Below are 16338 nucleotides of genomic sequence, written 5' to 3'. Positions count from 1 at the left end.
CAAGGTTCTTTGCAATCACTGGTCGTCAAAAGGTGAGATAAGTTACTGCTCAAAAGTTCCTATTTTATGTCTCCCCGTGTGTCTACGATGAAATTTGGTCAATAAAACCGCGTCGACTGGGTGCTGTCGCCTTCTGCGTTAGTAGCAGAATGAGAGGGTGCGAATCGTTTCGTATATGATAACTCCATCGAAATGCGAAAATTAAAAAAAAATCCATCAAATAGATTCGGTTTGACGTTCTATTGCTGATGTGTAGTTAAACCCTTTAATGTGATCACTTTTATATGAAATAATCCCACTATAAAATCTTTACTATTTTTTACATATACCAGTAGTTCGGTGTTTGCAACCTTCTTCCTCCTTCCTTCAGTTCTAAGTCCTTTAAAGTGGTCTTAAATTGACATCAATTTATCCATTTTTTTTAGGTTAGTTTCATCGCATCATTAATAAACAATACAAACCGCTTCACATGAGGAGTTCTTGTTTATGGAGGAGAGTTGGCATCACTGGGAGTGCGATGCGGTGCCTGGGTTTTGTCTTAAAAAAGTTTAATTCCAATGTGTATCAGGCCACTTATAGTAAAGTAATTCATCGAAACAGTTATTTTGAGTGATAGTGCAGCTGTGGCAAGTGTGTGTTGTTTAGTGAAAAGTGTTATTACTGAACATTGCTGATTCGCGAAAAGGAAAAATATTCCGGCGACGGAAACTGTTAATTTACCGTTCGAAATTAAACGACGTCAATGATACGAATTTGCCGCCAAATATTAAACACGACAGCCGGCTGTCCGGAGTTTTACGAGCTTCGGAAGAAATTTCGTATTCTAGTAGGAAGCACCCATTAATACAAAGTGAGATAAAATTGCAACAAATTTTCGGTAGCCGGCTTCCCAGAGCAATAAACACATGATAATATTATAAGTAATAAGTAGATCACATTATCTGCCAAGATAAATTCTCCTTTCCTGTGACACTTTTGACGATGCAGAGAGTTCCTCGGTCATTAGTAGCAACAAGTGTTGAACTAACGTTCCTTCCTGCATGGGCGTGGCCATCTACGTTATTGATCAGTTTATGTTCTAAGTCAGTTTAGGTTGCACGTTGAGCATGATTTACGACTCCCCAAGTATCATGCACTTGGTTCAATATGCAATTTCAACTGGTTTCTGTTCAATCACGGGAAACTCAAGAGGCGGCCAACTAAGCTAAGCTAAGCTGAGGAGTTCTTGTTTCGAAAGTATTTTCAGGGATTCCTCTCAAATTTACCAGTTAAGTTGCGTATTTGAACATTTTTCAACTATGTGTTAACATTAAAATAAATACGACTCTTTTCGAATGTGATGTTTTATTTTATTGGAAACTTTTTTTATATTCCTATCTTCTCCATGGAGAAATAAAAACTATTTAAATTATACAAATTCACTTGAAATCTTCCTTTGATTTCCTCTGCACTTGAATTTGAAATTATTTCTCTAAGTGACTCAGTTGTGTTAAATTATGAAATCTACTTAAATTTAAACTTTTTGTTTTAATTCTTATAACGAAATCATAATTTAAACTTACAAACCAAAGTGAAGTACTGGCTCAAATGAGTTGGTAACTAACTGTTTATATTTAAAGAGCTTTTGCTTTACTAAACCACAAGTAATTTGTGTTCACGCATTACTTTTGGTGTTCTATCAATTTTGGACAAAAAATAGCTAAAAAAAATAGTTAAAACACACCAGCGATATACCAGATGAACACAAAATTAGTCAACTATTTTCGTAATAATTGTGGAAAATGCAATATGGTATGAAATCGTTTCATAATTGTAGTAAAATAAGTAACGAAATATAAAATTAATAGACTTTCGATCGGACTAAACGAAAAGTACGGTTTTTGACAAAACTGAAAATATAAGAGCGTTTGAGCATTATAATGCAGAATTCAATTTCTAACATTCATATTGATAGACTATCTAAACTGACACATTGGTTTGTACCTAAATGACAACAGCTCAATCTTTGGAACGGATGCTGCACATCAGTTTTCGGGCTAGAATTCTGAACGACCCAAGAAAAGATCGTATTCCATGGATGTACAAAATCCTTAGCATAGTTCCGGCGATGAACCAACTTGACCTCCGATTAACCATGTAGTCTAACAGCAGCTGTAGCAATTCTCTGTCATGATTTTGAACTACAACATTCAGAACAGTACATCCGTCATGGTCAGCATGGTTAATGTCGGCACCACGTTCGAGTAATAGGCTCACCAAATGAAGATGACTAATTTCCGATGCCGTTTCGAGTACTGTAGAACCTCGTTCGCAAGCTGCCAGATTGATCAGTTCTGGAGAATGGTCCAGTAGAAGGCACACAATCTGTACATTTCGATTCATTACCGCATAACCTAGTGCCGCCGCTTTTCCAAAGGAATTCGCCATTGTAGGATCGGCACCGTGTTCTAGCAGATACTCGGTCAGCTCAAAATTGTTACTCCCAACCATCAAATGAAGCGCACTATATCCTTGTTTGTCCTGCCGGTTGAAAATATGGACACCATCAGGGTAATGAGTTTTACACTGTTTCACACAGTGTTGGTACATGAGATCGAATAATGGCATCGTCAAAATATTGTAGAAGGCACTTCGTCCTTTATCATCCAGGCAACATGGATCAGCTCCTAGTTGCAGCAGTATTTCCAACGATTTTTTTGGTGTTTCGGCGGTAAGGTAATGCAATATCGAAGTTTGTTGAGGATAGTTCAACAGAAATCCTAAGTTTAGTAGTGTTTGTTGGGTTTCCTCGAAAATACAACTTCTTGAATCGGTTTGAAGGAACCGAAAACGCCTCAGAGAATTCGTGCTGTCCGGATCTTGGATGACTATTAATGCTGTAACTACCGATGATGGTTCACTTTCTGGCAAAATCGCCCGCAATTTATTACTGATTTCTTTGGCATGCTGAATACGTTCTTCGATGGTAACATAATTTATGACACAGTTCGGGGGTTCACTATTATGAAACGATAGATGGACTTCTGCATTAAGGAAGTTTACACGGTGATGTGTGACATTAGGATTTGAGGCACTATTTTGTAGAGTTTTCAACATAAATGAACATTTTTCAAGTACTGCTTCGGTTTGTTCCTGTGTCAGAGTAAAATTCTGCACGTTTACAATAATATCCTCAGACGCATCTTCAAACATAAATTGATCTGCCAGAACATTCTCTTCCTTTTTGAACAGTTGTAAAACTTTCTCCAACCAGTTCTCTGCTATTGGCAAATTTTGGTGAATCATCAAACGTAAAAAATTGGAATCGATGATTAGAAACATCAATAGCTTCAAATCGAACAAGACTTTTTCCCAAATATTAAATTCTTCGCCCTGAGCATAATTCTCTTTGGACTTGAATAATTGATCTTGAACAAAATCAAAAATTTTTGGATTTTTGTTGTTCAAAGCAGCACTCAATATATCACCGCATCGATTGAGATCAGTTCCAGTTGTAGAAACAAATCGCAATAGACGCTCCGTGCCGTATTCCACAATCCAACGAAGCACTTGTGATTCATGTTGCCTAGGTATTCCTTGTGCTAGCATTTTTCGAACGATTTTATCGTTCCGTTTAATACAACCAATCCCAACAGCCATCTGCTCGTCGAACCAAGGATCCGCACCGTGTTCCATCAAAAGTTTCACTATATCTAGACGGTTTTCACTCATGGCTATCAGAAGTGATTCGGAAAGTACATCTGGATTCTGTGTGCCAATACCAACGTCCAACAAACAACGAACCATCTCCAGGTGTCCGTAAGAACTACAGTCTCGTAGCGCCTTATGAAGATCTTCTTCCTGCAGAGTAGATTTCGTTGTTCCATAACACTTTTGAAGGACGAATTTAAAGGTAGGTACATCATTACAGGCAACAACGTTGATGAGCGTGTATTTCGAAGCCGGATTGTTCTCGGTGAAAAATTGTTCTAACTGATGATCGCTCAACTCAATCAGGATGAAATTGAATGGAGTATCAAAGTTGAGCAGCAATTCCAGATAGTTTTGGGATGATTTGGCGCAGCTCGTACTGATTGCGAGCAACAGAACTGCACTGGGACCAGCGTACTCTTGCAATAGATCCACTAGCATATCGCTATTGTTAGACTGCTCTAAATGCGTTACCAAAGTACCAATGCAGGGATTTATCAGATGGGGCTGTAGTTTTCTGAACTGTTGTACAGCACGACGAACTGGAAGTTTTTCGAACCGCTGCATATTCAAGTTTGCAGCCAACTGGTTTGACGACAGCAGTTCCGAAAGATTAGGATATTCCTCGCCGACTACAGGCAATATTCGCTCCAAGTCAAGCTGTGAGCTGTGAGCCATGACCTCCGGAATAGAATATAGTTTTATGTCTGAACAAGCTCCGAGACATTGCAAATATTTCCCCGATAACTCCGCTTTGTTCTGCAAACAGTATTCCAGTAGGGATACATCGCTTTGAAGTATTGCTTCTTGTAAAGATCGTTGATTTTTCAACCATTCAATTCCATTCTTTTCGATTTCTACAAACCCTACTAATGTAAATTTAGGAGATTTGGCGAAAATGTTGAATTCGTTGCTGATTTCTATCAATGCTAGTCCGTTGACTAGAGATTTGATCGAGCTGGAGCATGTAAGCAAATCATACGATAATGTGTCATGTGCCAGATAGTTCCGATATGATTTACCCCAAATCATTGGAATTCCTCTCGTAAGAATAGTGAAATTGTCTCCAAAATAACCACTTGAGTTTATTATTTCCATTGCCTGCAGTTGCCAATATTCTAAAGCGAGCCTTGCCTTCACTGGGATTCTCTCGTGGTTTTTGATGAATGTTTCCACAGTGTCACAATTAAAACGAAACAAGCAATTCCTAATCTTTTGGCACATTGTTTTAAAAATATTACCTAGTTCACACTCGTCTTGTTTACGCATATCATCTAATTTCAACTTAAACTCTCGGTTTCGTAGTTTGAAATCTTTCGACTGTTTGGTTCCCACTATTGTTACCTTCAGGCAATCGCTGATTGCTTGAGCTTTCGCATCAAGTGCGAAAATATTCTGGTAATATCCGTTACGAGATTTCGATAACTTTTTATGCAATGCATCTTCCAATTTACTAAAGGACTCTTCGTCTAAATCACAATTTTTCATGAAATTATTCACAATCTCTCGACTTTTTTCTCTATATCGCCATTGCTCCGTGACATCGGAGGGTCGGTGTATGAAAAACTGAGCCACGATACCGGTATATTCCGGATTGGCAACGGACAGATTGGTGAGATCCTTCCAATCGTACGCTATTTTGTGAAAAAACTGTCTACTCAACCCGGTCGTGAATTTGAAGTTTAGTAGACGTTTTATGGCTTCCATCGGCGTATCAGCGAAAATTGCTATTTGAATAGGTGCTACGAAAGTTGGAGCGTGCATTTTCTGGACCTCTCTAATCAATTCTATTTTCTCGGCATATTGGTCCCTGAGTGGATCCGAATCGGTAAAACGGTTTCGCATTTTCTCCAGATACCGAGTGATGTGCTTGAATGCGTCTTCCTGTAGCGCCACAATGCGATTACTTCCGGCGTATCGCACAAAGGCTCGCATGTCATCGATCGTACGACAGCGTCTCAAAATTCCGTACGAATTCAGCATACAATCGTTCAGCGCGTAGACCCAAAGAAGCAGGAATGACGTGGCCGTCAAAAATATGTAACCGAGCATTATGTTATAGTGAAAAACTTGTTCCGCATCTCGCACGTACAGTTGAGACAGTGGAAATCCATGAGTGGACACATTACGGAACTTGGAATTCAGCGAAACGGCTTGGGTAAACATGCTAGGGAGAACACTATTCAATTTCGCCGTAAAGTTCGGAGTATCCGCAGTGTTTTTGATAGCTTCTCCAAATACTTGCGTGAATCGTTTCATTGCCGCTATTGCCGTCGAGTAATCTGCTTTGTCTCTGGGATTGATTTCGTCGCATATTTTTGTGCATTTTATGACTTTCAGTATCGAGTATACCTGTTTGACTTTCCGGTAACATTTCAAAAGCCTTTTAATTACACATGAAAGCTTTCTAGTCGTATTTTTTGAATTCAGCACAGCCAAAAGACGCGATACAATAGCCTTCAGAAACTGCATAACATTTCGCTTGTTGATGACAGCACCGAAGATATCATTGCTTGCTGGATTCCGACACACAAGTATAAAAACCGCCAAACAAAATATCATTTCTTTCAGTGGAATATTTTTCAGCTGCATATGGTCCTTAATAAAGTACAAATGGTTATGAATCATCCGGATTTGGAATATCACCTCGTCGTCTACGTCGAGAAAGTCATACCACTTTGGACGCTTTCGCAATTCACGCACACATTTCTGTACCACGTCGATCGAATTAATCCAATATTCGCCGCATTTTGGACGGTCAGGATCACCACACATATTGCGAAGACCATACGAAGAGAAATAGTATAGCAAGTAGAGTTCGAATTCACCGGAAATGGTCACATTCTTGAAACTCAGTTCAACCATTGCGTTCGAACTACACTTAAACGCTTCCGATTCACTACAAAGATTCATTTCGCATAACAATCGAAACACCGAAATTGATCCATGCCGTACTACTTGATAAAATAACGCGTCTGGACCCAAATGGTTCCATTTCTCGACAATCAGCTGTTTGGCTACGGCTGAACAATTATGCTCCAAAGCATCTTCGACAGCTTTCATGCTAAATGTTTTCAGAATAACGCAATCGAAAAATTGACGAACCAAATATTTCTACCGCTACTTCAAGAGTGACGTCTGTTAAAATAGCTCGCCGCGCATCAGACCACTCCACTAGTGATACTAACCGGCTTTATTGGCAATTCCTAGAAACGATAAAATACCGCTACTAATACAAACGAAATAAACATCGGCTGAGTTGTCTCTCATTTACTCTCAAATGAACTGGTTCTCTGTTTATCACTAAGCAGTTCAACGCAGTTACCATTTGTTTACGGAAATTCTCTCTCGTCGTTCATAAGTGAGAGCAGAATCAAAACGCTCCCGCATGTCTGGCAATGCTTACCGAACACGCTGCGAAGATGTGCGCGGAATTAAATTAGTAGGTTTGGAACATATGCGATTCGTTGCTTTGTCTGTCAGATTACCGGTATCTTCGAACAGCTGTTTCCAAAATGAAATGTCTTATCTAATATTTTTTCTCGCACAAATTCTCATATCAGTTTGTATTTAGAATCAATAAGGTTAAAGATAACTATCACATTTTACGTTAATCAGATTGCTTAGCTTTGCATAAGACGTACGTAAGCATAAAATAATGGAATTATTTTTCACACACAAATTTCCTTATCTCGAAGAACTTCTTCGAAAGGTATAAGGGTGTAAGAAGTTGTGTTCTTACAGCAATTATTGTTGCAAGCAGTATAAATCAATACAAATTTGAAAATACTTTCTAATACATATGTCACGTTCGAACGATTATGTTGCCAAAAACGAACCGTGCTAAAATCGAAATGTCATGAAAAAGGGCGCTGTGCATAGTCGTTTAGATGCTAAGAAACAATTGTATAAAGCATTATCGACCGAGTTTCACTTCGTTCCGAAAAAACGCTTTAACATCAAGTGCCTAAAATTTATTCTACTAGAATAAGGCGAAAAGTCTCTTGCACAAAAATATCGATATTTCCGTTAAAAATGGACGGATTTTGACAATCTATGGCTTGTTGGATAGCTATTAACGTGTGCTAAGTCCAAAACCATATTCTGTTTTCAAGGTCAATTGTGACAGATATTGTCAAAAAACTGAAAATTTTAACTATAACCTCGCATATCTCAAAAAGTAAACATCTGATCTCAAAACCATTCGAAAGCGTTCAAGGTGACGAAGAGTTTGATCAAAATCGGTCTAGGTCTCGTCGACCTCTTTGTTGACAACACACACGCTCACACACACACACACACACACGGACATTTGCTCAGTTCGTCGAGCTGAATCGATTGGAATATGACACTCGGCCCTCCCTTATATGGGATTGGGTGGGGGGCGTTGTCAAATGAAATTTCCAAAATCGAAAAAAAAAATTGATGCCAAGAGTCTTAGAATTGCATGAAACGTCGAGATTTAGTGTCATCTTGAAAAAAATGTCGATTACGTCACTTATACAATCATATCCCCGGACCCAAAAGTCACAGCCATTTGATCTTTGACAATAACTTTCAAACGAGTATTAGTTCGTTCAAATCGTTTCGGTCATCTCTGAGAAAATTGAGCGCGTAAAAATATCTTCGAAAAGTGCACAGACACACATACACACAGACATTTTCCGATCTTGTCGAGCTGAGTCGAATGGTATACAACACTATGGATCTCCGAGGCTCCGTTCAAAAGTCGGCTTTGCCAGCAATTCCAATACTTTTCTATAGAGAAAGGCAAAAGCAATCTCAACTTTTGAAAAACACAAAATCTTCATTAACGGAAGGAGAAGTAGTTGTAATTTATGATTTTTCCGAGAATTATTCATTCGTTCTTCAAAATGCTTTTTTTTCATTTCCAAATTATTAAAGTTTCTAAAACAACAAATGATATAAAAAAGACAATTTTTGTATCGGACGTGGCAGCTTCTCAATATCAAAATAGAAAAAATTCGCGAGGCTTCCACAGTAAGGGACCATGTGATGCAACCGGTGAAACATTGAAACGAATGGTAACAAGAGCTAGCTTGGCAAGAGAACATGAACATCCAATAACAAATGCGAAATCTTTATACGATTGGGCTTCTAAAAAGAATCAAGATAATTTCACAGCAATCTTGTTTTGTTATGTCACAAGAGGAATATGACGATGGTGCTGTATAATGGAAAGATATTTATCAACAAACAAAAATGATTCAAAGTACACAAAAATATCATTGCTTCATTTCAGTAACAGAAAATAAGAGGTGTAATCGCATCACATAAGAACAGTTTTTACTCCCACCGTACATCGAAAAAATTAGAAAAACTTTCTGAAAAAGTAGGAAAAATCCATAAAATTGTTTTGTATGGAAATGGAATTTTCCGTTGAAAAAATCGCCTGTCCTTCCTAGATCATCGATAGGTGTTTGGCACATAACGAGTAGCATAAGTCTTGGGCCGTCGAAGGAAAGAATACTAGATCAGTAAAAAAATTTTTTGGCGGGCAAAGAGTTGTTTTGTGTGGATATTTCACATGCGCACTTGAGCCATGTGATTTGTCATTTCGAGCCACGTGCTTAAGTGGTTATCAAAATTATTGCTTACCAAATGACTCCATGACTCCATGAATGCTTATGACTGTTCTAGAAAACCGATGTAGGCAGGAGAAAAAGTTCTAATATCATTTACCAATTGATGAATTGTGTTCAATGGAGTCAGACGAGTTTCTAATAGTATTGGTCATCGCTGGCGCGAGTTTAACAAATCAGAAATTTAAGAGATTTTCCTTGCATTTTTTCCAATGATTTTAATGGTGATAAGATATCTATATTCAAGATGATTACCATAATGAATTGAGACTGCTATTTTATATTCCATATTATGTGAAGAATGTTCAAATTGGTAAGATCAATTTTAAATTAAAATTTAAGCGTCGTCTCTCCAAGCAATCAAAAGTTCCACAATACCTGAAAATATGCACTTTACTGGAACTCTAAGGTACGCGTGGTACTCTTTGGCAACCTGAACAGAACAAGTTCTGAGAAAATTCGCTGCTTAAAAGCTGTACAAGGAACTGCTTCAAATTTTGTTCTGTCAGGTGATTCACGTATGAGTAATTCCTTAAAAACGGACTGTTCAGAATGCTGTGTATTCAGCTCAAGCTAATTCTTTTTTTATTTACGAACTTTTGGTTACTTGAGCTATATACAAATTGTAAATATATCCTACTCTACCGAATGAACAACTCTAGAAGAGAAACTCTTCAACATTGTGTTAAGTTTTCAATACAAAATTCTGGTTAGTGAGTTTTTTTTATCATTTACCGAAAGGAAGAATCACATCTGGAAGATAAAACGTGGCACCTGATATCCTTTCCGTCGAAGCCATTAGAGAGAGAGAAATTTCTGTTATCAATTTTTGAGTAACAGAAGTATTTCCCATTTTCACACTTATTTTTGATGATATTTCATTTTTGAGCTAAAGCGAATATGTGTCGAATTCCGTTGATTGTAGGTTAAGTAATCAGAAAAACAAAGGAGAGAAACGTTAACCACTTTGTCGTTCAATAATTCTGCTGTCCGAAAACATAAATTCTAACAAATATTGTTTGGGCGAGACGGGTCAGCTAGTTATATATAAACCTGCAAAAAATAAAGCTTAATGGTTAGTTAAAGTTAAACTCTATTATTATTGAGATATTCGAAATAATAATAAAGCTGGTTTACAAAACAACATTTGTTTTCTATATCTTCAATATTGTACCTTGCTACTTGGATACAGTTCGCCTTGGTATTGATTATGGAAAACCGCACCTTATTTATAAAAAATGTTTTTGTTTTCAAAACATCTCGAAAACAGCTACTCGCATCGTGTTGATGTCAAAAAATAATTTATTCAAAATTTTATGAGGATAACAAAAATTATAAATTTGGCGATGTAGAACTCAGACTAATTAAAAAACCTGTTTCAATCCACCTAGTGGTGTAATGATGCCTTTCTCATACCAATCATACTATCATATATAATAATGTGGTATTCTTCGATTCTTAAAAGATAAACCGAATCAGTTTGTTTGACCGTCTACTGATAAAAACTTTTTTTTTCTATGAGAAAAGTTAGAACACATTTTCTTTTTTTTTTGCACATTTTACCCTATAATTCCGAAACCGAAAGTCGGATCCAAATAATATTCAGGAATTTTGTATGGGACCACAAGACCTTTCATTTGAATCTAAGTTTATGAAAATCGGTTCAGCCATCTCCGAGAAAAGTTAGTGCAAAAAAACGTAACATACACACACACACACACAGACATTTTACGTACTCGATGAACTGAGTGGAATGGTATATATCACTTGGCCCTCCGGGCCTCGGTTCAAAGGTCAGTTTTCACAGTCATTGCAAAACCTTTCTATATGAGAAATCCAAAAGGGTGTATTCTTATGGAATATCCATTTTCTCGATTTAGTTTCTCATATATCTCGAAAATGACTGCATTCAGGAAGTAACTTTCTATGAGCTTTTTCATTGAATATAGTTTGGAGAATAATATTTCATTGCTCAAATACATTTATTCCTATAAAAACATCGTTTTCCGAAAATTGTTAAAAAGTTTGTCCTCGGAACCGATTTCTGAACGATTTGGCGTGGAATTGTTTTATAAAGCAAAGGAAAACCAACACCAAAGCTTGGGTTTGAAAACACAACCGAGTTCATCAGTATCGTAAACACATGATCAGAAATTTTTAATCGCGTTGAATAAACCAGAATTTACGGTGCGGCTGAAAATGTCTGTTACTGGTGTGTGATTTTGAGAAAACACGGTGCTGCTGTTTAGAAAAATTTAAGTTATTTTACGATAAGTGCGATCGAAAGAATATAAGAGTGTCAATGATTTGATCTCTATACCGAGGCCCGAAAGCCAATTGTCATATACCATTCAAATTTTGAGTACTCAAAATGCCGTTTATCGGAGATGGCTGAACCAATTTTCTTTACTTTTGAATTAAATAAAAGATCCTAAGATATCATACAACATTTCATATTTTCACATTCATCCGACTTCTGGGTCCGGAATTACAGGGTGACTTGTGTAAAAACTCAAATTTCTGATTACTTACTCCTTGTCCTCGGATAAAGCGTGACCGATTTTTACAAACTTAGGTCTTATGGTTTGATAAAAAACTTTAGAATTTCTTTCAGGTACGACTTTCGGTACCGGAATTACAGAGAGAAGAGTGTTGAAAATTTTATATCGTCACTTAATGCGATGAAGCAAAAGAGCGAAAACATTTCAATTAGGTTCAAAGCTGTTCCAATTTGCAAGTGATATATGTCGCTTGCCATACCAACCAACTTATGATGAGTAATATGAGAAAGGTATCTTTACACCACAAGGTGGATTAAAACGTGTTTTTTTTATGTATTTTGCATTGCGATATGAATGAATTTAAAATGTTAAGACTTAAGTTGAGTGTTCGGTAACAAATGGTGACTTTCAGCCTTGTTATTTACGAACAAGACTGACGTCAGACCGAATTGACTCAGCGTCATCCAGGAACCTGACGTCTGTCTGTCACATGAAAGTGCGTTTACAAAGTCAACCCATGGATCGAAATAATTGGTGGTTTAGAAGATATTCACGCTGTCCTGTTTAACCCCGCGTCCGGACTAGCCCCGGTCTAAACCTACTACAGACAATGCAAATTTATATACGCAATAAATCGCGAATAACTTCAAATAGTGGAAATAATCATTAAACCAAAATGCCCCCGTTAGTATGGGCCTCGCAGTATGGCAAACGGATGGCAGCCAAGTATCCTTCAGAAAAGATGAGGCGAAATCTTGGTGGATACATTTAAACGCCCTTATTCTGAATAACGACGTATTGATTTTTCGATCGAATCATAGCTACCTTTGATTTTGCTTGCGTTATGGGGAATACAAATGAAATACATGGGAAAAAACGATACGACGTTATTCAGAATAAGGGCGAAAGTGTATGTCTGGCAGCGGTTCGGCAGCCGGACACTAGAATGGTTGCCAGCCACATTTTGCCTGCATTGCATGCACGATGAAAACATAAAAGAATCACAATTTTATTTATTAGAATCAAACATTTACAGTTAAAGTGGGTATTAAATATATTGGTTACAAAAACTAATCAAACTACTAATCACAATGCGGAATTCTAATACAAAAACTCTATAGCCTTACTCGCCACGAAACTCAACCTCTTCGGCACGCAAAGCAAGTTTTCGAATATTCTGCAAACAGCCGGCGGAAGCTTCCTGTAGCTCACGATCCTTAGAGCCGACAGTTTCCAGTAGAAATGGAACCACGCCGCTCTGTTAAAAGATTGAATTGTTGAATTATGATACCTCATCCCCAAAAGGTCATATTTACCTGATGCATCGTGATGCAATTTTGTGGGTCTTCCGAAAGCTTTTGCAGTGCCATTGCTGTTGTACGATGAACTCTCGGGTTGTTGCTAACCATGTAACCAACGATCGGTGTCACAGTTCGAAGCCGTCCCAGCTCTTGCGTGTTGGATGCGTATGGGGCACAGCTGGCTATTGCTGCTGCCAAGTTCTCCCGTAGCAAATCATCCGTTGTGTACACAAGGTGGGCCAACATCGTAATGACCTTGTGATCTGATAAGACTGATAAATTCTCCCGATCCTTGGCGATAGTGGCAATGGCTGCACAAACTGCTGAGAGAACGAAGTTATCCCGTGAGCTAAGCAGCCCAACGACAAGCTCCAGTGCACCAACGAAACTACGCACCAATTCTCCCGAGTCCTACAAAAAAATCAGACGTTAGATCACTTGGCTTAGCAATGTTCAAAATATACTTTGGCATTTTCGATGCAAGGGCAAAGTGCCCATGCTGCATGAGCCTGTACTTTTGGATTCGAATTTTTCAAGAGTGACCAAATTAAACGAATTGCATCCAATTCCTCCATCAGTGTCATACTTTCCGGATCAGATGCACATTCTTTCAACGTTTTTGCAATATTCTCCAGTAGAGGAGCATGAGTCATATTTAACAAGTTGACCAACAATGGAATACCTCCGCTAGCACGAAGAGTTTCTCGGTTGTTTTGGTATTTGACACATTCTGAAATAGCTCCGACTGCATTAGTGAGCACATCTTCACTTTCGTCATTAAGCAACTGGACCAAAACCTGAACCGTCTTCAACTGATCCAACTTTTTTACGTTTGCTTCGCTAGCAGCACATTTCCACAGGGCGCCGGTTGCGGCTGCCAACAATGGCTTGTTGTCCCGGACTGACTTATCTTTTGCAATACCTACCAATGGTTCCAACCCACCTGACTCCCGAACCATGTCGCTAGCGGTCTACAAATAGAGAAACACAAATATCATTTTTCTTGTATTGCTAAAAACGAGAGAATACCTTATCGCTGGCACACTTGAAAATCGCCGAACTACACTGCCTTTTCAGATCCAAGTTGTCCGAAGTCAGATGAGACACAATATCGAAGATCATTCCCTCGGTGGTGATTGCCAGCTGATAGTTGGCCTGCGAGGCGCACTGCTGTATGGTACCCATAGTCGGAACAACGATGTCAATATGGACACTCTTCAGCAGTCGTCCCATCAGTGGAACGATTCCGCCCTTGCACATAAGTTCCTTGTTGTGTCGGGACTCGGACAGGGACCATAGAGCTCGGGCTCCGGCCCGTGCCATATCGAGCATTTCACGTTCGTCTTCACCCAGTTGGTCACGCTGTGATCGAAGGACGCTGAAAAGAAAAAGAGTGGTTGGATTAGAAGGGGACTTCCCGGGTTGGTGGATCAATGCATAGGGCGCTAGTCTAACAAGTTGTCGTATGTTCGAGCCCCGACCTGGAAGGTTTCTTATGTCGTTTTCGCTTGATGCCAAACCTAACCCAGTTTCCACTCTAACTGCTGTAAAACCGTTTGTTTGAAGCCAGTTTCGAACCTAGTTTCAACGTTATTGAAGTGAAAATCGAGTCAGTTTCGAACCCGGTTTTTATATCAGGTTTACTCAAGCTCCCGTTGCTAAGTGTGAAATCAATTTGCTTTTCAATTGCTCTGTACTCTTACGAATCGACAGCGAAGTATATTGAAACAGAAGGGTCAATTTCCGCATCGGAATGTAGAGTATTCTGGCCATGCTCTTTCTATACTGAAATTGCTCTTGCATGACTCACGATAGAGAAGAAATTAATCGTTAATGTGGGATGAAAGCCATCTTGCTCAGTATGTTGCTGTTGATTTAAAAAAATTGACTGTACCGATCGGTTCTTTCAGATCAAGGATTCAATTTCGGAATAAATTGTGACTAATTTTAACCTAATTCCAAAATAAAATTCTTATATCTGAACGAACACAGTGTAAATATACGGTGCGCTGTTACGTAGAGCTAATTCAATCAATGTGGCATTAAACGACTCAATCTGAGTATAATGCACCGGTTGGAAGAAACAGTAGACTAGATTGCAGTCTCTGGCGAAAAGACATTCACTACTCGAAACTGAATAGTTAGCCTAAAATTGTATCTAAAAATAACTTACTTGATGTTAACATCCAGCAAATCCACCAGCCGCAGCACGCCGCCACACCTGCGCACAAGTTTGCGGGCGAGTCGCACCTTGGCCACATTGCCCAGCGTTTCCGCAGCCATTATCTTCAGGTCACGTCCCGGTTCCGACAGTATCTGCACTAACAGCGGAATACCTCCTAGGTCAACTATCGATCGGCGGATGTCCAAGTTGGACGAGATCTCCGACAACACCGTCAGTGCCCCCAGTCGACACTTGAGATCGTTGCTCTCGAGCAGATTGACGAGCACTTCCAGCCCGCCGCAGTCCTGAATCGCCCTTTGGTTCATCTGTGTCGTTAGGTCATGGTCTTTTAGACAGCACAGCGCCACGATCGTTGCCGTTTGGTTTCCTGCCTTCATGTACTTTACCAACTTTTGGATGTACCAGTACTCGGACGGCACATCGTTGGTATTCTTCGATTCCTTCCAGCGCTCTTCCTCGTCAGTAGATGAATTAGGATCCGTGGATTCCGATTCTTCGCTACCATACTTAACGGTAAGTTTATCCTTTGCTGATCCAGCTAGGTGTCCTTTGGAAATTGAAGCTCTGCTCCTACCGCGCCCGGATTTTCCTGAACCACGGGAAACACTACGACGTGCGGTTGACATTATTTCGAGCCCTAATTAGAAAACCAGTCTAGACCACTGAACAGTACAGGAATTTATGTCGACGTAAACCAGTTCGCAGGAAAATATTTTGCACAATTCGTTTGATCAATCAGTTTCCAGTGGTTGCTAGGATATTGGCATGGTTTAGAAAATGACAACTGTTGAATGCAGAATTATTTCTTGTTGTCCGTTTAAACATATTGCATCCAACTGTTTCAATGTTTCATACAACTTCATGAGAATGGCATTCAATTGGCCGCTGTTGGCGCCAACTGCTCTTTAGTTGCATTTCTGCTAAAACCGAGCGCATGCGTTTGAACTGTGATTCCGGAAAAAATCACAGTATTTCATTTTCTGGGCACCATTCTTACACGGAAGAGCTTTGTGAGTAGAACCCATTTCGTTTCCAATTGCAAGAAAAACTTATCGTTT

At 39.0% G+C, this 16338-nt stretch overlaps 1 protein-coding gene across 1 annotated transcript; it reads right to left on the bottom strand.

Moving 5' to 3' along the window:
• Window positions 1–12835: 12835 nt before the first annotated feature.
• LOC131431449 (armadillo repeat-containing protein gudu) lies at window positions 12836–16013 on the bottom strand. The gene is made up of 5 exons (XM_058597171.1): window positions 15269–16013; window positions 14125–14473; window positions 13560–14066; window positions 13111–13506; window positions 12836–13052 (listed from the first exon to the last, which is right to left on the bottom strand). The coding sequence occupies exons 1-5, from the start codon at window positions 15904–15906 to the stop codon at window positions 12918–12920; spliced, it is 2025 nt and encodes a 674-aa protein (XP_058453154.1). The 5' UTR covers window positions 15907–16013; the 3' UTR covers window positions 12836–12917.
• Between the last annotated feature and the right edge of the window lie 325 nt (window positions 16014–16338).

Source organism: Malaya genurostris, chromosome 2 (assembly GCF_030247185.1).
Source record: "Malaya genurostris strain Urasoe2022 chromosome 2, Malgen_1.1, whole genome shotgun sequence".
In the NCBI taxonomy this organism is placed as follows: Eukaryota; Metazoa; Arthropoda; class Insecta; order Diptera; family Culicidae; genus Malaya; species Malaya genurostris.
This window is presented reverse-complemented; position numbering and strand designations above follow the sequence as displayed.

Coding starts and splice junctions, on each gene's coding strand:
- LOC131431449 (XM_058597171.1), bottom strand. CDS start 15,906: ATGTCAACCGCACGTCGTAGTGTTTCCCGTGGTTCAGGAAAATCCGGG. Junction 13,507..13,559: donor CTTGCATCGAAAATGCCAAA/GTATATTTTGAA, acceptor ATTTTTTTGTAG/GACTCGGGAGAATTGGTGCG. Junction 13,053..13,110: donor ATTGCATCACGATGCATCAG/GTAAATATGACC, acceptor ATCTTTTAACAG/AGCGGCGTGGTTCCATTTCT.